This window comes from Mus caroli, chromosome 5 (genome assembly GCF_900094665.2).
Source record: "Mus caroli chromosome 5, CAROLI_EIJ_v1.1, whole genome shotgun sequence".
Classification (NCBI taxonomy): Eukaryota; Metazoa; Chordata; class Mammalia; order Rodentia; family Muridae; genus Mus; species Mus caroli.
The window spans coordinates 32081878-32109206 of record NC_034574.1 but is presented as its reverse complement, the minus strand read 5'-3'; the positions used below and the strand labels follow the sequence as shown (position 1 = coordinate 32109206).

The window sequence follows — 27329 nt, the reverse complement described above, 5'->3', positions numbered from 1 at the left end:
GAAATTGAATATGACAACATGTGTGAAACCTTGGAAGATGATCAGCACACAGTAGGGAGATGTACATATATAATTTATTCCAGTAAAGATGATATCTACATTTGAGATCCAGTGAAAAGAATATGTATGCCTGTACTGATGTGGCTTCTCATGGCTATGACCAATTCTGGAGAGAAACAGCTTGAAGGAACAAAGATTGACCTTTGCTCACAATTTCTGAGGTTTCATCCCATGGTCATCTTGAGACAGACTAGGCTGATGCCATGACAGGCTTCAAATTGGCTGTTCAGGAGACTAGGCCTAAATCTCTGTTTTCAAGAACTGGGAAATTCCAGGCAAGTCCAGGCCCTGCCACCTGGCCTGAGGCCAGGACAATGGGTCAGCAGCAGTTTCCAGACTTGCTTAGCAACAGTTTCCAGCCCCCCACGCCCCAGCAATGGTTCCAGAATGTCCCTAGAGATAGAGCCAACAGATTAAGATAAAGATCACTTACCCCTCCCAGAATTCCCCTGATGTGGCTTTTGCATACTATTTGAGTCCAAGGTATCATTCTTCTGAGAATCATGGACCCTTACAATCTGGTTCCACGGCTGTGGTCCTACGGCCCAATATCACAGCAGGGGGCACCCCCTGAGGCACACAGGAAGCAGAAAGGAAAGAATAGGAAGAGAGACAATGCCTTTAGGAGGCGAATCAGCCAGTAACCCCTTTCCTTCAACCAGGCCCCACCTACTATACTTCTGCCACCTCCCAAGATGGTGCCACCAGGTTGGCAGGGACAAGTGTTCCACACTTGAGCCTGTGAGAGACAGTTCATCAGAGTGTCACACCCTGATCCAAGCCTTTATACAGGAACACGTCTACTGATGTTCCTGACAGGTGCTGATGGGGACATGGATGCACCGAAGGATTAAGAGCATCTATTACATTTATGAAGTGGCTTGGTTGTCTCCAGAAGGTTCCATCTTTACCAGTGTGCCCTCCTACCCCTTCAAAATGCTACACTGGTGAAACACATGGTTTCAAAGATACTGTTCGTTAGTTCATCATCACTGTGGGAGCTTAATGACTGGAAAGGTCCAGTTCCTGAAAGTAAATTCCCAATTGCTCAGTGCTGGAATTTCTAGTGGTTTTGTTTGTTACTCTATTTGTTTGCATTTCCCAAATAAACATATGTGATTTGATAAGCAGAAAGCATACTGTTTAAAGTATGCTTATTTCTGTCTGTGGTACCAGGAATGGTTAGGGGCTGAGTAGGAGGCCATGGTCTCAAGGCAATGTTCAGAAATCTTCTAGCTGGCTTAAAGCACTGTCCGTATTATGCTTCGTTCCTCCCAAGACCAGTCACATCACAGCACAACCCATAATCAAATCCCCTAGCCCCAGGATAGGGTCTCATACACTCCATCCTAATCTCAGCCCCATTATGTTGCCAAGGATGACCCTGTCCTTCTGATCCTCCTGTCTCTACTTCCTAAGTGCTAGCTACCCAAGTGCTAGGTAGCATGAGTTACCACACCCAGTTTATTCCATGGTAGAGGGGAGAATAAAACCCAGGGTCCCTGCGGGTTTGGTAATCACTCTACCCACTGAGAATCATGACCAGGCTTGCCCTTAGGTTTCTAAAGTGAATATTGATAGAGACCCCTTACTCCATTTCTTGACCCTGCTAGGGGAAGGAGTGGCTCTCTGTACAGCTCTCCCATCAACCAGGAGGAGCTGGGGTTCCAAGAATTCCCAGCCCCCACTGCAAAGGAAAGTCAGAGTCCATGTGTTAGCCAGAGTTCCTTGGCAGCATTAGTCTAATTACACAGCCCTGAGAGGTCATGACCTCCTCATCCATCATCCTTCAGGACTATTCATGACTTGGTTTGACACAATTTCCCCAGGGACACTAAGTGAGCTGCTGGTACCCAGGTTCCAGCTGAGGCTAAATCTCACCAGATTCACTTCATCTCCCTTGTCTTTGGCTGCATTGGATGAGCTGGGTCCAAGCTCCAGCCCCCAGGGAGAGAGAGAGAGAGGGAGAGGGAGAGGGAGAGGGAGAGGGAGAGGGAGAAAATCCCACATTGCATCACAAATGTGCTTCATGCATGTAAACCCGGAGCATCTGAAGATTCTGTTACTCCCATAGAGCCTGCTCAGTGGACAAAGAAGCCAGGGAACACACTGACACAGGAGGGGCCTGGAGGCTAAGTCAGATATGATGCCTTCACCTTGGAAAGGAAGAGACTGGCTCAGAGACGGCTGTCCTCCATCATGTGGAGGGGACAAACTGTTACAAGTCTATGCAGTTGAAGTATATTCAGCCTTTAAAAGGAAGGAAATTATGGCACGCTATTGTATACACGCACCTTCATGGCATTGTACTAAATCTAACACAGCTAGGCACAAAGGGATAAACTCTATAGGCTCTCCCAAATGAGGGACCTAGTCACTGTCATTTTCTTTTCTTTTCTTCGAAACAGGGTTTCTCTGTGTAGCCCTGGCTGTCCTGGAACTCACTCTGTAGACCAGGCTGGTCTTGAACTCAGAAATCCACCTGCCTCTGCCTCCCAAGTGCTGGGATTAAAGGCGTGCGTCACCACTGCCCAACTACCAGGGCAGGTGGACTGTTCATGTTTCTAGGGATGGAGCTTCAGTATAGGAAGCTAGAAATGTTTTGGAGAGAGACAGGTGACAGTCCCACAGCAAGTGGCCACGCTCATATTTAATGAAGTAAGTTTTGCCTTACATAGATCTACCTCAAAAAAGACATGTCAATCAGTTATAATGAGACCTTAAACAGTTTCAAATAAACCACAAAAAACTACCAATGTAATTTGTAAAATAGAAAACTGAACAAACTGGATGTTTGATAAAATTAATGAGTTATCACTTATTGGAGGCATGATGATGGAACAAGTGTTTAAAATGTTTGTGAAGTGGATGAATATCTAGCCACACCTCCCAATAATGTGGGTGGAAAAGAGGGAAGGGGAGGGGCATGGACAAAGGAGCCTGCCTTCAAGCTGATCTTTGTTGATGCTGAATAATGAACACGCTGGAACCTCTAATTTTTCTGTCTGCTTTTGTAAATATTTGACATCTTTTGTCCTAACATGTTTTCAGAAATGAGGTTAAACTCCCTTCCTTCCTGTCATCTATCTTTCCTGTGACAGAAAGATCTCCCTGTCTCCACTCACAACACAACATGCTGAGGTGCACACCCAGGCCTAGCTAGGAAGCCAGTTTTCAGCCACATTCATATCAGCCACCCTCATTTTTCCTCCCTGCAGCTTCCCGCACGCAGAACTTGGATCTCTTGTCATCCCAGGCCATGGCCTATCTTCAGCTCACAGGGAAAGATGGATAATCTGAAGCCCGGATGCTCCCTGCCTTCATGTAGCCTTTCTTCTAACCACAACCACATTTCTTTGCATTCTCGCCACTGCCAAGAGGAGCACCTCAGTAGAGTTGACCATCATGATTCTGGGGGATTCCATAGAGGCCTCTCTCTGCTGAGCCGTGTGTGTGTGTGTGTGTGTGTGTGTGTGTGTCTGTGTGTGTGTCTGTGTCTGTGTGTCTGTGTGTGTGTCTGTGTCTGTGTGTATGTCTATGTATGTCTGTGTGTGTCTGTGTGTGTTTCTATGTGTGTGTCTGTGTGTGTTTCTATGTGTGTGTCTGTGTGTGTTTCTATGTGTGTGTCTGTGTGTGTTTCTATGTGTGTGTCTGTGTGTACGTTGTGTATGTGTCTGTGTGTATATGTGTGTGCATGTGTGTATATGTGTGTGTGTCTATTGTGTCTGTGCATGTGTCTGTTTGTATATCTGTGTGTGTATGTACGTGTGTCCATGTGTTTGTGTGTGACGCTACCCATGCTCCATGGCACACTGACCATACATTTCAACCACATCATGGACATGGCACTTAGGGGCCATGAGGTCCTAAGTGTATGACCAATTCTGTCCCAGGGGATGTTTATAAACTGCCACACAACACCCAGAGCAGCGCATATACTTTATCCTAACCTCTTCTGCCAGGGTCTCCTGTGTGGCTGAATCCTGTTCAAGTCTGCATCACCACACTGTATAGAGTTTTATGTTCCTGGATTATAAAAACCACACCGTCGAAGTCACATATTAGCAATGACACTGTAGCTCTTCCATGCTTGGGGGCCTACTAGGACAAAGGGTGGATCACCCCTTCTAGTCATGCTGGGAGCCAGACACCCCATCCCACAGGCCAGAACACTGAGACTCTGGAGGGATGCAAGGGTCAGAGCCGGACCAGTGCATGGTGTGGAAGGTAGGCATGCTTAGCTCCTAAATCACCTGCCTCTTGGCTTAGGTAGGGAAAGTGTGTGAGGATGACACTGAGTTACAAATGCCGCAGGGCAGGGCAGCATTCTAGAGGTGACATCATGAAGCATGTCACCAGGCTGTGTCAGCAAAGATGATGGAAGACGATGTCACCATGGAGGTGTTTTACCAGGCAGAATCCAAGGGCTGCTGTTAGAAGCTACATCTGGCCAGCTGAGGGGAGAGTGAGCACGAGGCTCTGTCCACAGGACACACACTCCATCTGAGTTCTGGAGGTTCATTTGCCCAGCTCTGTGCTTCCTGTGATTTTTATACCAGGCTTCCTGCCTCCTAAAGAAACAGGAACTGAACACAGTGCTACATGGACCTGACACTCCAAGTCCCCACATCTTCTGCTGTCAGACTATCAACTTTCAGGGCTCAACAAAGGCCACTCAGGCTCTCCAAGGCTTTATCAAACGTCCCCAGGGGCCATCTTACCACTTCCCAGCATCCCCTGTGGTCCTTTCCTCCTAACTGTGAGCCCAGCAGGTGGAAGCAGGACGGCCATTACTAGAACTGAGAAGCAAACACTTGCTTCTTCTGTGAAAGCTGCCAGAAGAAATGGAGTCACTTCTGCCATGCTCGTAAAAGAACTGGTCATTGTAACAAAGCCAGAGGTGACAAGGGAAGGCGTTTTGCCATATACACACACTTAGCACCAAGAGCTGCTGCAGAACCTACTGGGGGTGCAGCCATAAGCAGAGGCCATCACAGCTCCGTAGGTTCACACCTGCCTATTTTGTACAGCACCAGGCTGGGTCTGGGTCCCTATGATGGCATCCCCTGTATCCGCTTACTGTGCTCCCTTTGCTTTGCCTTTGCAGACTTCTGACCCCAGCCATCTTGGAGTATGTGAACCCACACAGAGCGCTCAGCTAACCCCAGAGAAACCATCACCTTTGGAGAGAGTCTGATTGCCATTTAAAGTTGACAGCTAGTCTCCCTCTTCTTATGTATATCCCCAAGATGTATACCGACAAGAGATGGTATATCCCAGACCTGGGTGACGGTACAGGGTTATAGCATCCCATGCTCTCTCTGGGTTTGCAAATCCACCTCCACCTACCTCCACCGTGGGGAGGTTGGGAAGTGACTCTGCTATGGCTGCCTGACTTTGGCATCTCCTCTTCCTGGCAGCACCCCTAGGGAGATTTAGCACAGTGCACACTTTGGCCAGGAGTCTACAGCAGTATCCTCACAGGCAGCTTCCTACTCCAGAGTCCTACCCTGCATCTTATCTATGGATGCCCTGGGTCATAGGCTATACATTGTCTACCTGGAACCCCCAGGGCAGGAGCTGGCAGGACACCAAGGAGACCCAGTTCTAGTCCTCCCTGGACTTCCAGATTCATGGGAAGATGAATGAGGCCACAGGGAGAGAAACCACATTTAACACAGGCAAAGCCAGGCCTCCCCAAGGACCTGCCTCGTGGCTAGGGGGAAGGGCATGCTGACTTTACTGGCTTTGGCTAGGCTCCAAGGGAAGTCCTCCGCGTGGCTTGCTGACAACTGACTGATAAATTATTTTCTGCTGCAGCTGCAGGGCTAGTCTGTTTTGCTGGTCTCTCCAGAGGCCTAGGCAGAGGAGTGGCTGTCCCCAGCTCCTGCAAGCCAAGCTCCTGCCTGGCCTTCAATACCCTGGGTGCAAGCCCTGGCTTGGTCCCCCTGCATTTGACAATATATAACTGACTGAGGGTGTGTTGGGCCTCCTATGCCTTCCAAGGGGCTGAGCTCTGCAGGCCTGGAAGAAGGCCAGAATCTGCCTGCATCTGCCAGCATTCATTGCAACAGGGCTTGGAAGTCAGCCCACGAAGCAACCCGTATTGGAGACCCTCAGTGTACCCTAAGAGGAAATGCTTACTGCAGTTTCTGATTTACAAGGATGTTGTATTTAGTATGGAATCACCATGGTGAGCAGCAGGGATCACTCTGGAGAGACCTATCTGGGTTGCCTCTCAGCAAGGCTCAGAAGATGAGCTGGGATGATAGGATGAAGCCTCGTGTCTTAGTATTGCAGGACCACGTTGGAGATCAGAGGTGGTACCACTCCTGCAGGATGAGCTGCCTCTTGTACATCCTCTCTCCATCACATTCTAGATATCACAACTCATGATGTCAAGGATGTAGTTCCAGGACAAAGAGACAGGGGAGCAGAAGAGAGGCCATCAAGCCAATATGCTCACCCAGCTCCGTATGTGTTTCATCTGTACTTGGTTCCTTGTCCCACGACAAGTGACCACAGCTCTGTGAGATTTGTGTTTCAGTGGCTCCCGTTTCTCCTGGAAACCAAACCCACCGGCTCCTAGATCCATGTTGTGGTTGGTCTCATGAGATTCGAATAGCAGGGATGCAAGGAAAGGACAAGTGGGAATTCCCTGTCTGTTCTCAAACTGAAAACCAACGCATATTAAGACCAAGCCCACAGGCTCTGGCTACGTACTGACATACCTCGGTTTCTTGTCATTGTCCCTGTGCAACCTTCCAGGAGAGAACAGAGCAGGGCAGGGACCTCTGACCTTCCTTTCAAGAGGGGAAAAGGCACCTGAGGAAGAGCCTGGGATGGGAGCTGGAAGGTGAGGTCTAAGGACCTCAGTGTGGCCTTGCCATGTATCACCCTGTGCAGGGTGACTATGCAGCTGTCACAGTGGCCTGGTCCTTCTTAGAGCTGCACACAGGAAATCCTTCTATCACTGCCTTTGTACCAAAGCAGGTCTGCAAGGCACACGGCACCTTTCCAGCTAAAACCGTGACCGCAAGCCCTTTTAAAGACAAAGACGAAAGCACTCCCCACTCACTGAGGGCTGAGAGCAAGCCCGATTTCTTAAAGTGCTCTCAGAAGACTCTGCTTCAAATATTTATGGAGGCTGTGAAGTGGCCCCGGAGAGTGAGTGGCCCTGTCAACTCCACGCCTGCTGCAGTGATTTATTGGCTTGGGAATTGCTTCAGTCACTCTCTGAGTGCTTGGTGGAAAACCAGCGTCCTCCAGGAGTTGCAGAATGGCAAGAGGCTGCTGGCTAGGAAGAGAGGGTGGGATATTATGCCTCCACCCCTTAGACACGATGGGGAAAGCTCTGTTTCCCCACTGCTGGGCACTATCCAGAATCCAGGCCGAGCCCGAAGACAGAGACAGCTGGAGAAGGGAAAGCAGAAGTCTCTGTGTCCATTGATGACGGTTTCTGTGATCACACCTCTTAGCCCAGGAAGATATAGCAATGACAAGTATTGCTTACCCAGCACTTTCTGTGCTGGCATCAACTGTGACCGTTCTAAAAGGACATCGTCACCGAGTCACAGCCAAGGACATGGAGATGGGGACCAGTTGGGCTGTCATACCCTGCCATTGAGCAAGTGCTGGCGTACAGGCATTGGGCTGGTGGCAGAGTGGAAGTGAAGGCTTTTGTTCTCAATGACAGGAGAACACACCCTTCACACAGGTAGGCGGTGTCTCCTGCATGGTAATCTCATGCCGCAGTCCCCATGGCCCCTAAATGTGCACCCAACCCCCTGTCCTGGATCCTTTCTATAGTTTTGAAGACACCAGACATTTTATGTAAATGTATGTGGCTATGAAGCTGCTGACTCCACATCCCTCGGGTCACGTGACTTCGTCCCTTACCCTGTCTACAAGCCGGTCATCAGCCACTCCTGGGTATAAGATGACCCATGTCAGCATCTCACCTCTGAAGACATGTTGCCTTCCAGAACTCACAGGAAGGACCAGCTACAACAGCACAGCAGCAGGAAGCTCATCTGCCTCTCCAGCCTCCCCCAGAGGTGGCCATGTGTCTGCCTTCTAGCCTGACCAGAAGACTAGAGCCATCCCTCCATCCACCAGGGATGGGATCAGGGAGCAGCTACAGGGCTATACCATCAGTGCACTCAGCCTTAGTGTTCCTGGGTGAGCCTGAGCCATCTGCCTCCTTTACCTCCTGCCTTTCTTCATAGGCAAAGCAGGTATAATGTTATTATGAGATTGCTGTGTGGATGGGTACCCAATGTGGGCTCCCCCTTTCAGTCTCTGCCTGCTTCCCTCCCTGTGCCCCAGCCATGCTCACCCCACACATGCTCATCCTGCTTGTCTGGGAAGGCCACTGTTGCCTGTGGTGCCTCCAGACTGCAGAGGGTGCGGTGACAGGTTAGAAAAGGCGAGTCAGAGGTAGTTTTCTCAGGGGAAGGCAAAAAAAAATGGGAAAACGTTTCTAGACATGGACTCTACACAAGTAACTGTGCCATCAGCCCTCAGAAAGCTGGTAAAGGTCCCGCTGAGCACAGCCAGCACTTGGGAGCATCTCTTATGAGCTGGAAACAAATATTTCATAGATGTGGGGTCATCAAATCGACCCACAACCCTGGCATGCAAATGTATCATCTCCGTGCTTAAGATAAAAACATAAATAAATGTGGAGGCCAGTGAAAAGTCACAAGAGTCAAGGTGGGAAAGACCATATCTTGTGCTGGAAGAGATGCAGCGAAGAAGAGCCACTTTCTCTGTTCTTTCTTTGTTGGGTGAGGCCTGCAAACACAGAATGACATGGCCACCTTCTCATGACAGCATCGGACAGTGCCACTCCCTTTTTATACAAAGGAGACTGGCACACAAACAGATGAAGGGCTTTGCCCAGCATCACACTGACTTAACAAGGACAGGCTTGGGGTAGAACTCAGAGCAGCCAGGCCCCAGATTTAATAAGTTAAGTAGTTTGTCTTGTGTCAGGGCAGTGTATCTGGTGATGACTGGTTCAGGAACTTCATAGCAGAAACGACTAGACACATCTAGATAAAATATAAGGACCACATATTTGTCAGCTAGGATCCGCAAAGGACCACGGCTCGAGGGGCTTTGTGGGACTGACCCTGACAGCAGGGGTGGGGGTCCCTCTGCAGTCCGATGGAGGATCAGAGTCCTCCCCCTCACTTGCAAGTCTGTGGGAGGTGCAGGTGCTGTGAGGGTCGGGTGCTGGACAGGAATCCCATAGCCGGTGCGACACCAGGAACAATGGAAAGGACTTGGAGGACCCTGTAGGTTTGGGGCCCACAAGTGAGTGTGACCAGATGTCAGGCAGAGCTGCTCTGGCTGTGTGACCTTTGAGTCAGCCCTCAGTGACGAAGGTACTGGACACATCAGCCCATCAGAGCAAGGGAAGTTCTCCTGGGACAGGGATCACCAGCAGAGCCTCAGCTCAGGACCCGGGTCTCCACACATGAGGGCCAGCCCTCAAAGAAAATAGCATACAGCATGGGGCTTCAGCAGAAACAACAGCTGAAATGCAGGTATTAGACACTGGGTTACATTTTACATCTTAACCTGGTGGGCTTTAGTGGGGCTGACATGTGTGCATGCTTGTGTTTATACATGCATCTCTCTCTCTCTCTCTCTCTCTCTCTCTCTCTCTCTCTCTCTCTCTCTCTCTCTCTCTGTGTGTGTGTGTGTGTGTGTGTGTGTGTGTGTGTGTGTGTGTGTGTATACATGTAAGTGTGCACATCTGAGAGTGTATTCCTCTTCCAGTTGAAACCATATTTCAGAAGAGAGGTGAAAGCATGTGCTTACCTTTGGGGAACCTGGTGGAGCAGTCTGCAGTGCCCACTCAACCCCTGGATGGGACCAGGACTCCGCACCCCACAGGCTTTGGAGGACACTGTCTGTTTCCGAATTAAACAGATACTCCTGAGCTGGAAGAGAGAATCCTCAGTCAGGCCTCAGGCCAAGCATCCATCTTTAAAACTGACATGGCCTAAACTTTATCATATTCTTCCAGTCTCTTGCTGTCCACAAATGCTCCCACACTGCCATCCCTGGGACAGAGGCTCTCTTGGTGCCTTTGAATTCTCTGAGTACCACACTGAATGACAGCACTACCATGGTCTTGCTGCACCCCAAACCGCTGCCTGACTCCCTAATCCCCTCCAGGGTGGGGCTACCTTCTGTGTTCTCTCTGCTGGCCCCCACATCTCATAGGCATCCCCTACAGGGGGAAGCAACACAAACAGCCCCATTCATCATAAGCATTTCCTTCTCCCACAAGTGAGAAGGCTGAGCCCAGGGAGGGCAGACGGCATGAAAACCAGTGGCCGAGTGTGGCCAGATAGAATCCACAACTCTCCAGCTGTAGAATCAGATACCAACTCAGGCTAGAGGCACAGCAGTGAAGGTACAAAGGGCACCCCCATTTGCACAAGATGAACCTTTCTTCTCGTGTATTGACAACTCGCTATGTGTTGGGCCCTGTACAGGAAGGTCACAGTGCCCTTGTTTTGAACACAGTCTTTGGCTCAGAGACTGTGAGCCATCACAGGGCTGGCAAGAACAGAATATAATATAGGAGCTGTGGAGAGAACGCATCTGGAGAGTGCTCAGTCCTTCTATGAGTGCAACCGCAGCAAGCCCTCAGAGTCAGCTCCACACCTATAGCCCAGTCCCAACCCGCTAGTAAACGGCACTTTCTAAGGCCCTCGGAGAGGAGACTGTCTGGTCTCTGCCACCTTAATTCCCCTATTACGATAAAGACAAAAGAACGACAACAAAACCACTCACAGTAAATATTTAGTTCGTCTCTTAACCTGCTTTGCTGATCGCCCATGGATATGCATGCTTGATGCATGCGTGATACAGCTCACAGTATCGAGCACTCCGTGTCTTACCATCTTTGAATTTAATATCATCACACTGCCCTACAGCATGGCATTCTCAGCCACCTTAGTGACTGTGTTACATTCCACAGAGGGCATGGGGTGAACGCATCTGCCCCCCTAGCTTACTCCTAATGTTATATGAGATGAAGGGGTGTAATGGTTCAGAATGAAGAACAGAGCTAAGGAATTTGAGGCTCTTCTTAGGTTTTTGTTTTTGTTTTGTTTTGTTTTGTTTTGTTTTTCAGTATGTTCTGATGCTATGTGGTGGCAAGACGGTTGGTTGAGCAGCAGAAAGAAAGGGAGAGAGAGGAAGTCCCCTTCATGGTACAAGCGTGACATTGGGCTGTTTGCACCCGCCCCACCTGGCCCTGGCTTCTGCTGAACAAACAGAAAGGTTTCTGGCAGGTGCACTGACCTCCTCCGGCTGAGGTCTCCTTGGAGCTCACGTCCAGGTGGCAGAACGTCTGGAAGAAAGAACAACTCAGTGGATATACTTCGGGGACCAGGGTGTGAAAGTCCCCAGAGAACCAGAGTAAGGCTGGTCACCCTGTGCAGCCTGCTCAGGAAGGTGAGCATGATAGTGGTTCTGCCACATTCCCTCCTCAGCCACCATCCTGGTGACCCAGGCCAGGTCTCCTCAAGGGTACCACACACCAGAGACAATTACATTTCCTTCAATCAGATTCAACTTCCTTGCAGAGACAGCAGCCCGTGTCTTTTCAGAAATGCATTGCAAGAAAATTTAAAGAACATTGGGGCATCTCGTGCTGCCAGGGGCCACCAATTCATCATCTAGGTAATGAGGAGACCTTGATCCCGAGTCCACCCCATGCACTACTGCAATGATCAGTCACATCTATAGGCAACAGGGCAGCCTCAAGAATTCACACTCTACCCAGCAGCCCCTGTTGGTGAAGAAGAAGCATCTACTAGAACTTCAAGGCATGTTGGAGTCTCGATCCTGCATCCTTTGGGGCATTCTGTGGGGCGGGGTCCTGTGTGTAGTGACCCTGGGGCATCTCTTCTCTCCCACCTTCATCCTGATGCTCCAGGCACCAGCACAGCCCATCGTCCCTGTAAGCTCTACTCTCTTTCCACCATTGGCAAACCTCTGTGTGAACCCCAAGACCTCCTTCAAGTGAGCCAGTGACCCTGTATCATCGTTCCAGAATCCTAACACAGTTCAGCCACCTGCCTGCTACTTGCCCTGACCAGGATCTATGTAACAACTGGATACTGTGACAGGGACTCCAGGATGGACTGACAGAGGCAGTGACCAATAACCAAAGACTGGCTGTCCTCTGGTCACAACCCACTCTGCCACACCTTTCAGGATCCTTGTGCTCCAGGTGGGACGGTGCCTGCTCTCCTGCTGTGCTTAGGTGTGGGTAGATACTCTTGTCCTAATTTCATTGTGGTTGCTCCGACAGATACGTTAAGAAAAAGCGATGGGGTGGGAATGGGGGTGCTGCAATTTACAATCCCAGAATACAGTCCATCAGTTTGGGAAATCGAAGCAGGAACTCAAGAAGCTAGCAACATGACACCCACAGCTGTGAGCAAATAGAAATGTTGTATCCTTGTTTGCTTGCCCTCAACAAACCTCCTCTCTTCTAGACAACTGCCTGTGCATTCCCACCATCACCACACCAAGGACCTGAGCTGGAGAAAGGGGTCCCACTGGGAGACAACACATGTACAGCAGTCTGGGGAAGCGGAGGCAGTGCAGGTACTCTGGGCGGGGGCCCACAGCCATGTCCCAGTGAGAAGAGCTGACGAAGGATGGGATCCATCCCTCTCTCTCAAATCCCAGCCAGAAAAGTCAACGGAGGTGAGACTCCACTAATTGCAGTGACAGAAAGAGGGAGCGGGAGTGACAGACCACACCCTCTTCTGGGAAGGGGGGATGCCAAACCTTCTCTACCCCTGTCTTAGTCGGGGTTTGTATCCTGCACAAAACATCATGACCAAGAAGCAAGTTGGGGAGGAAGGGGTTTACTCAGCTTACACTTCCACGTTGCTGTTTATCACCAAAGGAAGTCAGGACTGGAACTCACACAGGACAGGATGTTGGAGGCAGGAGCTGATGCAGAGGCATGGAGGGGTGCTACTTCCTGGATTGCTTCCCCTGGCTTGCTCAGCTTGCTTTCTTATAGAACCCAGGACTACCATCCCAAGGATGGCACCACCCACTCTTGATCACTGAGAAATTGTCATACAGCCCGATCTCATGGAGGCATTTCCTCAAGGGAGGCTCTTTCTCTGTGATAACTCCAGCTTGTGTCAAGTTGACACACAAAACTAGTCAGCACAACCTCCTTTCCAAGGCCTTGACAGACCTCTGGTTATTAGGACTCTCCTCCAAGGAAGGGGATGTGGGAAGATGGAACAGATTCATCTGTGGAGTGGAGGGCAGGACTGCATTACCAGATACCAAGCACAGATGACCTGTCTGGGAAGGAGCACCATGTCCCATTGCCATAGTCTCTGTTTCCAAAGAAGGGCTGTCAGGCACTTCAGTGTATGGATTCCCCAGGGATGTTTCCAGGAGGCTTATGTCAAAAACACACCATCTCCCTACTTGCCAGTCTGATGCCATGCACGGCCTGCCCCATGCCCATCAGCAACTCCTCAGCCGCCAGGCAGCCCTCTCGGCTGTCAGCCAAAGCCCAAAGTCCTCCATCAGGACTCCCATCTGTGTTCCCTGAAGCAAAACTAGTGTCCATAAAACCAAGCGCTCTGGACCAGCTTCCAGTCCCCAACTGCCAGCAGGAAGAGCTGCCACTACCAGCACGACTCCAGCAACTACTTGGCCACCAGGGTCCTCATTGCTCAGAACATACTGTTGGAGGAACAGAGGGCTACATAGTACATAGCCAGCCTCTCAAACCCCAGCCTAGCCACACACTTAGGGGACTTGTCTATCTGGTCCAGGACCAACACTCTACCCCTCAGCCCTAGAAGCTACTGAAGCCAGTGCAGACACCATGAACCCCAGTCCAGCCATACTGTCCCTGTGCTTGCACTCAGGTAGGCCCTACCTATCCACTTCTACAGTGGTCATTGCTGAGGGCTGTGTGCAGACTCCCAGCATCAGGTTCAACTGCCCCTCCCACCACCTAGGCAAAGTCACTCAGCATGTAGAGGACCGAATGGGAATGGTCCATAGAGATGTCTATGGGAAAGACTGTCTCAGAGCCTCGCTTGTCATCTGATTGGGGGAGAACTGGGCCATTCCTGTGGGATGACAGCCACACTCTGCTAGTTTGCAGCAAGCACTTGGAACATCGCCTGCACACAATCAGCAAAACACGTAAGTGTCACCTCATAGGTCAAAGGACTAGAGGGTGGTGGAGCAGAGATGTGACCCTGGACCCCTTGGTCTCAGCTTCTTGCCTACAGGAGACAAGTTATCCCATCCTGGCTTCTCAGCATCTCCCCATGAGCAGACTGTGCTGTTCCCATTGTACAGGTCAGAGAAGAAAAGTCAGCGGACTCAGGGTCATGCTGTACCCTATCCTGGTCTGAACCCTGCAAGGGCCAATTGTCTTTTACCCCGTTGGTTGGCTCACTGTGCTTTTGGCCTACTTGGTTTCCCAGATCTATGGCTGAGGGTGGCAGGAACTCTGTCAACACTCCTGGCCAGGAAATGGCACAGCAGGCTGCTTCAGGCTCCAGACCACACAGTACATGGGTAGACTCTGAGTCATCTTTTGTGCTTGGTTTTTTTTTGTCTGTTTGTTTGTTTGTTTGTTTTGTCAACTTGACACAAACCTACACACACCTGCAAATAACAAGTCTCAGTTGAGGAGCTGGCTCCTTCAGAGTAGCCTGTGGCCACGTCTGTGAGGAACAGTCTTGATGGTGGGTGTGGGAGGGTCCAGCCCACGGTGGGCAGTGCCATTCCTGGGAAGGTCCTGAGATGTCTAAGAAAGCAAGCTGAGCATGAGCCAGAGAGCAATGTGAGAGTCAGCACTCCATTCCATGGTCTCTACTTCAGTTCCCGCTTCCTGACTGCAGACTCAAGCTCCAGCCTTGACTTCCCTGATGATAGTTTGTGATCTGTAACCAAGGAAACCCTTTTCTTCCCCCCAAGTTGCTTTTGGCCATAGCATTTGTCACAGCAACAGAAACCAAACTAGTACACCTTCAAAGCTGGGGGCAGTTCTGAGCCGAGCCAGGAAGAGACTCAGGGCTGTGACACTGAATAGTGTGACAACTGGAGACAGTTATGTCTGCTGTATGGCCTCCCCAAGATCTATACCCCAGGCCAAGAGGAGGCATCTCAGGCACAGAGAATCTTCTTACAGATAGATACACATTAACATCCACCCCTATCCCACACCCACATCTTACACCCCTATCCCACACCCACATTTTTCTTCTAGCTTCTGACAACAGACGGTAACTGACCAACATATGAACACATTAGTGAATTTGCCTCTCTGAGAACTGCAATGGGGAAAATGTGCTGACTTCCTTGATGTATTCATGTGCCTAGAGTATGCCAGACACACACTAGCTCTGTTTTCATAGATAATTGATTATTCTCGGATTCACCCATCAGCCCCTTCTAGTTTGGCTACTGCAAACCAGCCTATTCTAGCACAGTGTTCATGTTATAATCAATGCCTCCTTGTTTCAGTCCTGCCTCACTCACCGCAACTATTAGGCACTAACTGTGTCCCAGAGATTGTCTTAATCACTTTAACTAGAATTCCCTTTCCCTCTCTCCATCTCTCCCTCTCTCCCTCTTCTCCTCCCCCACCCATATCTTCTAAAAACCCACAGAAACAAACAGATAAACACTAGACATGTCATCTGGTGTTTTGGATTTGAACTCCGGCCCTACACCAAGTTTCTACACTTCTGACAGCCCTATGACCTCCAGTTTCCATCTCCTCAGCTGCATGGCGGTTGGTATCATAGACATCGGCAGGCTGTGAGGGGCTGAGAAGGTTGACCCCTGTACAGCCAGAACCAACCCCAAGGCTGTATTCCCAGAAAACACATCCACCCCACACCATCAACAGCCTCAGAGGCAGATCTGTCTCAATCACAGGAATAGGATGTGGGCAGATATGGCTGACACTTCTGGGTTCCCTCCAGGCAGCTGTTCAGAGCCAAGCACACCCCCTGGGGGCCCTCTATCTAGATCAGAAAAATAGGTACCCAGGACCACCCTTCACCATCACCAGGACTTCTGAACATTTCACCCTCAATTTCTTCTTTTGCTAACCTTCAAGAGAGAAGATTCTCACACATTGAGTTAATTATCTCTATGTGGGTGTGGTTCTGAGCATAGCATCCAGGGTCTCACCGGTGCGGGGCAAGCACTCTCTCTCTCTCTCTCAGCCTAGCAACAAATCATGATCTTGTGCTTCAAGAAGTGTTTCCCTGGGCAGATTCTGTGTCAGACAATGGGGAGACAGACAAATGGGGAGAGGCTCTGGCCTCCCAGTGAGGTATCAACAAATGTGCTCAACAACATGGGAAGAATTCCCTGTGCATGCTCTATTGTGCATACCAGGTACCGTGGGGGAAGAAGGGTGTGAGGGGAATTATGGTCTTTGGGATTTAGACCAGTTGCTATGGAGAGGCACTAGGAACCTTGAAGGATGGACAGGAGGCAGTCAGTGGACCAAGCATGCTGTCAGAAGGGGCTATGCATCCAGAACTCCTGAAGTATGGGTGACAAGAATGTCTGGTGACACAGCATCATGGTGCTTATGTGACACATTAGTGTCTGTTGCCCCTGCACAGGGTCATAAGCGCTTCAGAGACAAAGGCTCCCCAGCCCTCTTCCCAGACCCCAGAATACAGGTGCCACCTAGAGAAGGAACCAGTGTGGGGGAAGGATCACATGGAAGCAGGTGGCCTGGGCTGGGTCCACCTAAGAGTCCCTAGAAGCAAGGATAAGGTTGTCTATGGCAACTTACCTCAGGTGCTCCTGGGGTCAGGAAGGTGGCACTATACTCAGCCAGGGCTATATCCTCAAACATGCTCTGCGCCAGCTCAGAGAGCAGGCGGTTCCTGGGCTCGTGCCTTGGCAGCTCCTGTAGTAGGTGTTCAATCAGGCGATTCCTCTCCTGGCACTTGTGGACCAGGGAAGCCATCTTGGCCTAGGAAGTAGGGTTCATGGTAAAGGCTGAGCTAGGGGCCAAGGCAGTACCCGATTCCCAGTACGATTCCCTCATCCGCAACCGGGACCTCAGGGTTACATGCTACCATCCTAAAAGATTCCAGGCTCACATAGTAGGCACGCAAGAATACAGACGCAGACTGGGTGGTGGCTCAGAGCTGCAACTAAGCTCCTCTCCACACCTCAGCCTACCAATCTGTCTGATGTGCTGTGAGGGGAACCAGGAACCACCCGGCAGAGCCCTCCCTGCCTTTTCATTTGGCTTCACCTTGCTAAAGCACAAAGCTCTGGGATCCTCCTTTAATGGGAGGGATTTGTCAAAGCATGAAGTTAGTTGGGGGGGCACTCATGGTCCTGACTTTATGGGGGTCCTTATACTGTCCTGTCTATGGTGTCCCAGATGGCATCCTAGAGTCTCGGTGGTAATTCCTAAAGTTTCCATTTTACCAATACCAGTGTTTCTCAACCTGAGGGTCCTGACCCCTTTGGGGGTCAGATAACCCTTCCACGGAGGTCACCTAAGACCATCAGAAAACACAGGTGTTTACATTACAATTCACAACAGTAGCAAAATTATACTTATGAAGTAGCAACAAAATAAGTTTATGGTTGGGGGTCACCACATGAAGAACTGTATTAAAGGGGTGCAGTATCAGGAAGGTTGAGCACCACTAATTAACACAAAGGTGAGGCTCCAAGAGAAGGCAGGAAACAGGGACTCTGAGTATCATGGCGTCCAACTGATGATCAAGCAAGGCTCCTCCTCAGCCACCCACACAGAAACCAGGACCGTGGGTGGGTCTCTGCCTCTTCCCAAATGCAGGCCCAGATTAAACATGTCACCTTATCCTGCTAGCAAAGAGCGTGTGCAACAAGGGTCCTTCCTCAGTATGTCCCAAATATACATATAAAAGGATAGGTGGAGTGGGGACCTTCTTAAGGAAGCGTGCACTGGAGTGAATGCAGTATGGGAAAGTGGGGGAGATGGAGAGAGAAGAGAAAGAGGGAAAGGAGAGAGAAGAAGAACAAAGCAGAAGAAGGGTGAGGAGAGGAAATGGGGAGGGAGGACTGTGGGCACCAAGGCACTGCCCCGGAGCCCAGCTCCGAGGACAAAGTGGGACACAGCATGTGGGGTCAAGACACGGCATATAGGATGATCTCACACACGTGAGAAGCGAGGTGAAGAAGATATGTGGAACACTGCTCATGTGGGGACCTGGGTGACATCCGTGGCTGACACTTGGGTATTTTCATGAAATACAAAATGGTGACGTGGCAGTGTGTTACCTTCAGAGGGCTTGAAGCCAGGCGTACTTCATGCTGCTGCTCCCGAAGCTCCTCAAGCTGAAAGAAGAAGAAACGCACTTGTGACTGAGCCGTGTGGGATGCGTCAGGGGAGGGTGCCAGTGCTGGCCTGCAGTCACCTTTCCCTGTGTGGGGAATGGAATGCCATAGAAACACAACCTACCGTGAAACGTGGGTCCCTGAGCCACACATTATCCTGACATAGCTGGCCCCTGTGACCTGTATGTTCCTGCATAGTGTCTTCTGTGCAGTGGGGTACAATGACTGTTCACCCCAAGCTGAGGGTCACTAATATAGGGCACCTAGACCCAGACATGGTGGTCAGTGGTGCTCAATAGGCACTAGCTACTCTTACTACCTGGGGCAGACCAGCAATGTGGATTCTGTTCCTGGTGTGAGGCTGCTCTCACTCCAGCCCTCATCTCTGGGCTGGCCTCTGGTACCCAACACTCATCATGCAGCTGGAGTGCCCTCCTGACCTGGCCTCAGGTCCTGCTGAGAAGGACCAAGTATGGGACCTAGCACGACAGAGAGAGGAGCCAGAGAACAGGTACCAGGCATGTGTGAGGTCACCTCAGACTTTCCACATTAGCCCAGCATCCCACCTTACCAGATTCTGTCTGAATTCTTGTCCTATAGTATGTATAAAATGGGGATTTTATGGCAATTCCCTCACACTCTCTTATCTGTTGCAATCTAAATAAACCCCTTGCCCATGACCAGTTCTCACCCATCATTCTTATTCCTCAACATTACACACTCACACAAATAGGATGTGTGTGCACAGGCACATGAAAATCTGATGCATAGGGAGTGTCACACACACATCCTGTTTGGTAATTAAATAGAAAAGCCTGGCGACGTTTTCAAGCAAACCAACTGGCCTCATCCCTTTAAAAGCTCACACACTCTCTCCTCATGCAGCTGTGGTGTGACTTATTTACGCAGGCTTCTGTTGGTGGGAATACGTAATGCTGGTCTGTTTCTTTGTTTTTACAGACATTACTTCTATGCCTCTATCTGGTGTAACTCTCTAGGACTGGTCCAAAGAGAGATTCCAGCTTCAAGCGGATAAACTTGTATTCAAAAGGGACTCAATGTGTGCAGGCTTCAAGGTGGTAGGACTACAAGCAGACAGTGCTTCAGGGGCAAACCAGCCCAGCTGCACATCCGATTGAAGTGCTTGTGACAGCGTGCAGCAGACCTGCGCAAGCGCAAGTCAGGCTGAAGCTCAGCACGGAGAGGGGAAGAGGGCACTGAGTCCACCACTGGCCATGCAGCTATTGACAACTGGGAGTCTGTTTTCTTCAAGAGTGGCCCTGGTAAGTGGACCACACTGTAGTGGGAGGCCACACGTCTGAGAGTATATGGACAGCACAAACTTACTTGATGGATTTAAGTTAAAGAAAGCAGAGGGTGGGGAAGGAGGAGAGGGAGACTTGGGTGGGGTGGGAAGGGGATCTGTGAGAGTTGGCAGAACGGAGAATATGACAGAAACACATTGTATAAGATTACCAAAGACAAATGATTGTTTATGTGGATGAGAAGGGAGTGAAAAACGTAAGCTGGGGATAGGGAGAAAGTATTCTTAAGCCATGCATCTAAGCATGCCTTAGATAGAATGCGTTGAGGGCGCTTTGGGGTTTCGGTATGTAAGATTAGGAACACATATCATGTTCGGTTAAAATCAATTACTGATATGTGTCATCACTGAGGGCCGATGCAGAATGAGAAACAAAGTGGGCTTCCCCCGTGCACTTCCTCAGGCTTCCTCCAACGGGAACATTGTACAAAGCTGCAGGGTCAGCAGGGACTGAAGTCAGCACAACTGCAGCTGGAATTTCTGCCCTTTGGTGTGTGTGTGTGTGCCTATGAAGGTCTGTGTGGGTTTAGACCCATGTTGGTCCAAATGTCCTCCAGAGCCAAGGTCCTGAGCCAGTCCACCTTGAGTCCCTCACTGAACTTCTATAATCATGTCCATGCATGCCCCCTGCAGCAGAAGGGCTGAATGTTCCTCTTGCAAATAATTGAAGGCGCCTGTGCTGACTAGTCTTATGTCAGCTTAACACAAGCTAGAGTCATCAGAAAGGAGGGAGCCTCAACTGAGAAAATGTCTCCATAAGATCCAACTGTAAGGCATTTTCTTGATTAGTGATTGATGGGGGAAGAGCCAAATCTGTTGTGGGTGGTGCCATCCCTGGGCTGGTGGCTCTGGGTTCTATAGGAAAGCAGGCTGAGCAAGAAACAGGGAACAGACCAGTAAGCAGCATCCCTCCACGGCCTCTGCATCAGTTCCTGCCTCCAGGTCCCTGCCCTGTGTGAGTTCCTGTCCTGACTTCCTTCAATGATGAACAGTGATGTGGAAGTGTAAGCCGAATAAACCTTTTCTTCTCCAACTTGCTTTTTGATCATGGTGTCTCGTCACAGCAATAGAAAACCTGAGACGGTGCCTGATGCTTTTGAAACCCATATATACATATTGTCTTGATGGAGGGCAGCTGGCTGCAAAGGCTCCAGCCCTCTTGTCTTTCTTCCCACGTTGCTCTAGGCTCTCAATCTCTAACCAACACCACCAAGCTGTTGGCTCTCGCTCCTTGAGGTCTGGAAACATTCAGAGGGCGAGGAAGAGTTGGCCTAGCCTACCTTGCTTTTGAGCTTATCCTGGAGGTCCACTGCCTCATCCCGAGCCATCTGCAACTCCCTCAGTGCCCAACCCTGGTCCCTGAGCTGGCACTGTAGGGTCCGAACCTGGTGCTGGAGCCGCTGAATGCATAGTTTGGTGTCTTCCTCAGAGGCAGCAGCCTTAGAGTTTTGGAGCTGAGAAAAAGAAGTGTGGGTAAAATCATCAGGTGATAAAGTGCCATAGCCTACAACCAGCAACCTGCTCGTCTGTCTGTCTGTCCATTCATCTATCTATCCTGTTTGGTTATTTCTCATAGTAGAAAGAAAAAAGGAAGGGGAATGAGAGAGAGAGAGAGAGAGAGAGAGAGAGAGAGAGAGGGAGGGAGGGAGGGAGGGAGGGAGGGGAGAGAGGGATGGAGAGGGAGAGAAGGAGGGAGAGAGATAAAGATAGATAGATGGATGGGTGGATAGATAGATAGATAGACAGACAGACAGACAGAGTATGAATAAAGAAGAATCTCAAATTCTATGCCTTTCATTATTGCTAACATCCATTTCTCACATGGGATGCCCTTGGTGCCTCTCGGTGCACAAATGAATGTATGAGCCCTGATGAATATCCTGAGAGGAGAGGGAAAGGTAAATAGAACCACAGAACAACATTCCAGATTATTACTCTCAAAAATATGCAAAATAGGGCCTATCAACCAGGGTTCTGTTCGATCACTCTCAGTAATTACTGCTTTGAAACACAGAAAAATCAGCTTTCACACGCAACTCGAACTGTCAGATGTGTGTGCCGTCGAAGCTTCATGACTTTGCAAAAGGCAGACAATTCCAAATTTCCCACGATTACTACCAAATCGCCACCTATTCTCTGACAGAATGAATACCACAGGAGCAGGATTCATACAGCTGCCAGGGGAGTCAGGGAAGAAGGAGCTTGCCCAGCCCTGAGGGAAGTAAGATCAATAATAGTGATCGTTCTGCCCCTAAATGGTCCTGTGTGCTGAGTCCTCATTGTTTTACTAACCCACATATACACACATATGTACAAAGCATGTGTCTTTTCCTTACATGTTTTTAAAGATTGAAAGTATTCATTTGACTGTTGACAGTGGTGGCGCATGCCTTTAATCCCAGCACTTGGGAGGCAGAGGCAGGCAGATTTCTGAGTTCGAGGCCAGCCTGGTCTACAGAGTGAGTTCCAGGACAGTCAGGGCTACACAAAGAGAAAAAAAAAATGCTTATAAAAGTGTTAATTTATATGTATGTCAGTGTGAGTTGTGCCACATGAGTGCAGTGCTCACAGAGGCCAGAAGATGGCGACAATCCCTCGGAGCTGGAATTTCAAGTGGCTGTGAGCTGCCCAACATGGACTTTAGGGAAATGGAACCTGAGCCCTCTGGAAGAACAGCAGGTGCTCTGAACCCCTGAGCCATCTCTCCAGCTCCTCTATAAAATCTGATAAAAGATATCTATTTTTCTTTCTCCTGCCATGTGTGGTTTCCCATTCTTAGTATTGGAGTGATATCTGTAGTTGCGCTGAACTTGACTATGCTAATTCTGTCAGGGGATAGACAGACCTTATCCGTGATGGGAACACACCTGTAGGGTCTTGAGAACGCATGGGGGTGGATTTCTAACCCCACTGAGCAAGGAGTGATCAATCCCGATCCGAATGCTAAGATGCACATGGGAAGGAGTGGTATGGCTAACAGGGATCGTCTCCATGAAGGACTGGCTAGCTCAGAGATACCCGTATCCCTTGCTTTATTTAAACCAACCCGTTTCTTCCATAACTTCTACCATCCCACACTCTAGTGGGAGAAGGTGGAGAGGTCTCAGGCTATTCTGAGAGCAGGAAAAAAGTGTGGGACAGGAGAGGGCAGGATCCATGGGACTGTGATTGATCGGACATCTCCCTATGAACAAGGACCACAATAACAGAATGTGGTATTTTTCTTAATTAATAGAAATTCACACTGCGTAGGCCTGAGACTCGCAGGCTGGGGCCTGTCAGGAACAGATGGGTGCTCCGGATGGTTCCATAAAATTTAGCTCCAGACTCCAAAACAACGTGGCCTTTTGAGAAGTTTGGTGGCTCGATGCTGTGTCCTGCCTCTGGTGGCATGGACAAGGGCTCTCTGTCCTATGGACCCTAAGAGAGTGTCCACAACATTATCTGGTAGTAGATGGGGAAGTGGGCTGGTGCCTGAGTCTACACAGCTGACTGTATGCTGCATTTAGGCTTAGGGACAGCAGGGAGATCCCATAGGAGCTGTGGTTGACTGGGAAAGTGACAGACACAGGTCATTCAGCTCAATTTGCAAAAAGGAGGTCTAAAAGCTATGGAAGCCTATAGGAGGCTCTGAGCAGAGACTCTGGCCCCATCCATCTGTGCTGTGGTAGCAGACACCATGCTGTGATACCAACGTGTAGCCTTCGTCTATTTTAGTGATATAAATCCTCGTCACAAGTATAGCAATGACTGCAGAACTGTGAAGAGCTGTGCCCAATCAGCTCCTCCACCCTTCTGCCCTGAGCCCAGTCTGCAGGGCTGCCCTGAACATGAGACTTGAAGGCCAGTAGCAGTTCCCAGGTGAAAGCTGGATATCTACAGAGAAGTCAATGAAGGATGCAGAGAACTCAGTCTCAGGTTGCTGCAGCTCAGGGTGCAGTTGGTGAGGTGTAGACGGCAGCTCCTGCAGCCTTGGAGACTCTGCTGTGTCCTTACTATAAGAACTGGAGATTCGGGCCCAGTATGACAGGGAGCTATGAGAGGGCCGAAGGTCTAAGAGTGACTCTGTGACAGAAAGAGGATCTTCACCCTCTGTCCCTGATCATCCCTAAATCCTGTGGACTTCATCTCTAGTTATTAACCTCACATTTCCCAACTGTGTGTCACCTCTTGGTTGTGATCCCCAGATGCCCTCTGTGGTCCTCAAACTCCCTCCCCACCCCACCCCTTCTCTGCCTCCCCCCCCCACCTCTCACATACACCCCACCTCAGAGGAGGGCCACCTAGTGAGCTCTGACCTTTTTTCTCAACAGCCTTTAATACCTTCTATCACATACCACAGCCTGGCTGCTGTGGCGGCCACACCAGCTCAGTTTTATTTTTAAGCAAGTCTGACTCTTCACTGAATCAGAGCCGAAACAGCTGTCTTACAACATCCTGAAACTCTCTACTCTCTATGCCTCCCTCCCTCCCCCAGGGTTTTCAGTTCATGCCAGGTTAGGTCAGAATCGTGTTACTGAGAAACTATGAAATCCAGGGAGGTGGATGGTGTGGACAATGAAGACACCAGGCCAGCATGGATCCCTGGGCTTCTCTCTGAAGCACTTTGTAGAGCATGGTTCGGGAAATTGGCTCCACTGCTGAGAACAGGGCTGGGTGAAAAGGATGAGAGATGGAGTTCAGCTAGACTTAGGGTACAGGGAAGAGAGAGCCGCAGAGAAGAAACCCAACTGCTGCCCTAAAAATGTCCTCCTGGGTCCTCTGCTGGGAGGTGAGCCACCAGGACCTCAGGGTCACACAGCACTAAGCATGTGGCTGTGTTGGTTGTCCTAGGTGCAAGTGCCACACTGTGAGAGGCACAGCATACCCTAGGACCAAAAAAAGACTCTCATGGGAATACCGTGATGACCAGCAATCACCCCATGAGGGGCCAGCATGAGATGCACACAGCACCACCCGGAAGAAGAGGCAACCAGGGATCTCTACCACACATCATAGGAAGGTCCAAGCCTCAAAAGCTCTTTGAATGACCGATATATGAAGAAACAGAGAAATCTTCCAAGAAATCAAACGAACAGAGGCAGGCAAAGGGATGATCCAGACCCTGGAGTGCAGATGAGACCCTACAAAATGTCAGCCACTTACATATTTCCTCATTTGAAAGATAAATTGAATGGATGAAAAGGTGGACTACTTCAGCAGATGGTCAGCATTGCTTCTTTATAAATAATAAAATGAATTTTCTAGATCCACAAAGTACAACGAATGGAATCAGGAGCTCACCGGGTGAATTCAGAAAGATATGGGTCACAACAGAACACAGAGTTAGCAAATTAAAAGAAAAAAAATCAATAGAAAACCCCCAAACAGAAGCACAGGCCTGCAAACTTATGATAAACCTTTCTCTTTTTTTCAAAAGATAAAAGAGTCAGCCAAAAAGTCTGGAATTCCAGAAGGTGGAAAAAAAATAAGAATAAATTCTTTACAAAAGAACAACCACTGGACTGGAGAGATGATCACGAGGTCAAGATGGTTGCTGTAGAGCTGAGGTCCAGAGCTCCATCTCCAGCATCCACAGTGAGAGCTAAGTGTGGTACCACACATTTGTAATCCCAGCACCTGAGAGACTGAAACAGGCAGATCCCCATGGCTCGATGGCTAGTCACTCTAGCCTAATCGGCAAGCCCCAGCTCACAGGGAAATCCTATCAGGTTATAGCTCCAAGAGAATGACACCGGAGGCTGACCTCTGGTCTCCAAACACCTATACTCACAGATGCACATGCATATACACATACACTGCACGCACGCACGTGCACATGCACACACACACACATTGTAGATATACACACATATGTACCTCTGAACATGCAAAAGAATTTTAAAGGAAATGATAACCAAGAATTTTTCAAATCCTTTACATAAATATACACGTTCAAAGAGCTTGGGAACTTGTATATAGAAAGTACAAACAGAGCCATAGCTAGATCCATCAAGCCACCAAAACTCAAAGATAAATGAAAATCTTCAGAGCAGTCAGACTTAGCATCGGCGTTTATTCTGGGGCTTGGGGGATGATGATGACAACGTGTGTCTGAGGGTGGAAGGCAGACGACAGCAAAAGGCAGCCTTCTGAGTACCGAGTGAGGGGAGGCTGTGGATCCAGCGCTGAATCTAAGAGAAGGGACCTTCAAGGCCAGGGAGAACACAAGAAAGAATACCACCTAATCCGTACAATGAGAAATATCAGCAGCAAACTGCTCCTCCAAATTCCTGTGGAATAGACGCAATAAACACATGTGGGTGTGTGCGAAAACGGCTAATGACTGCTCAAATCAGCAACAGCAACAGCTCACGAGGCTTAGAATACACTGAAGCGATACGTGACAGGATAATAGAGAAGAGGCAGAGTTAAATACTAAAAGTTCTCTCTCTCTCTCTCTCTCTCTCTCTCTCTCTCTCTCTCTCTCTCTCTCTTTCTCTCTCTCTTTTCATGATTTGGGCACATGGTACAACGGCATTAGCCTAAGGCAAATTTAAATGACAGATACATCCTAGAATTTCTAGAGTGGTCACTAAAATAACAGTAGTAAATTATACAGGAATATAAGCTACTGTGGGAGAAAGAATTATATATGCATGTATACATACAAATATGCATACACACACACACACACACACACAAGGTCAAGTGCAGACGATAAAGGAAACTGGTAAAAAGCCAAAAGCTCTTCTTTGAGACAGCAGCTAAATTTGCTGAGAAGAGGGAGGGAAGCAGAACTCAGCGATGGCGAGTGAGGGGGAGAGGGCAGATGGAAGGAGAGAGAGAGAGAGAGAGACAGACAGACAGACAGACAGGGAGAGAGAGAAAGAGAGAGAGAGAGAGAGAGAGGATTTCTGAGTGATACAGTCTTAGTGACAGTGGTCCCCAGACATTAACAGTGTGAGCATTTCATCCTGGGGATTCTAAACATGGAGATTTGATTTGTCAGGGATCGGGTGAGCAGAGAGTGACTCTAAGAGAGGTTCCATGTCTGCACCAGAATCCCACATCTCTATAGAACAAACCTTGTCTCCACTCTGCTGCTACCTTCCATGGCTCACTGCTCTGTCTGCAACAACGTTTTAAGACATACCCTGAAGAGTGCTGGCTTGGGCTGCTTGAACTATTCACATGGGAAAAATCCAAGGTATGATCTCAAAATGCAAACCCTAGACCCAGACCCAACTTCAGCCTCAGCTCCAGACCCAGACCCAGACCCAGAACCAGACCCAGAGCCAAGCAAGACCCAGACCCGGACCCGGACCCAGGCCTGGGCCCAGAACCAAGTCAGACCCAGCCCCAGACACAAGTCAGACCCAGCCCCAGACACAAGTCAGACCCAGACCCAGACCCAGACCCAGACCCAGACACAAGTCAGACCCAGACCCCAGACCCAGGCCCAGGCCCAGGCCCAGGCCCAGGCCCAGCCCCATTCCCAGACCCAGACCCAACCTCAGCCCCATTTCCATCCTGATCCCCATCCCAATCCCCAGCCCCAGCCCCA

At 49.6% G+C, this 27329-nt stretch overlaps 1 protein-coding gene across 1 annotated transcript in view; it reads right to left on the bottom strand.

The window, feature by feature from the left end:
- The window catches only part of C5H4orf50 (chromosome 5 C4orf50 homolog), a 71852-nt gene that overhangs the window by 21804 nt on the left and 22719 nt on the right, over window positions 1–27329 (bottom strand). Inside the window, exons 8-12 of the mRNA XM_029477846.1 lie at window positions 21064–21237; window positions 18403–18459; window positions 16913–17095; window positions 11389–11437; window positions 9892–10013 (exon numbers count right to left, since the gene is read on the bottom strand). Of these exons, the coding sequence (XP_029333706.1) occupies window positions 9892–10013; window positions 11389–11437; window positions 16913–17095; window positions 18403–18459; window positions 21064–21237 (585 nt within the window). The remainder of the gene's footprint in view (window positions 1–9891; window positions 10014–11388; window positions 11438–16912; window positions 17096–18402; window positions 18460–21063; window positions 21238–27329) is intronic.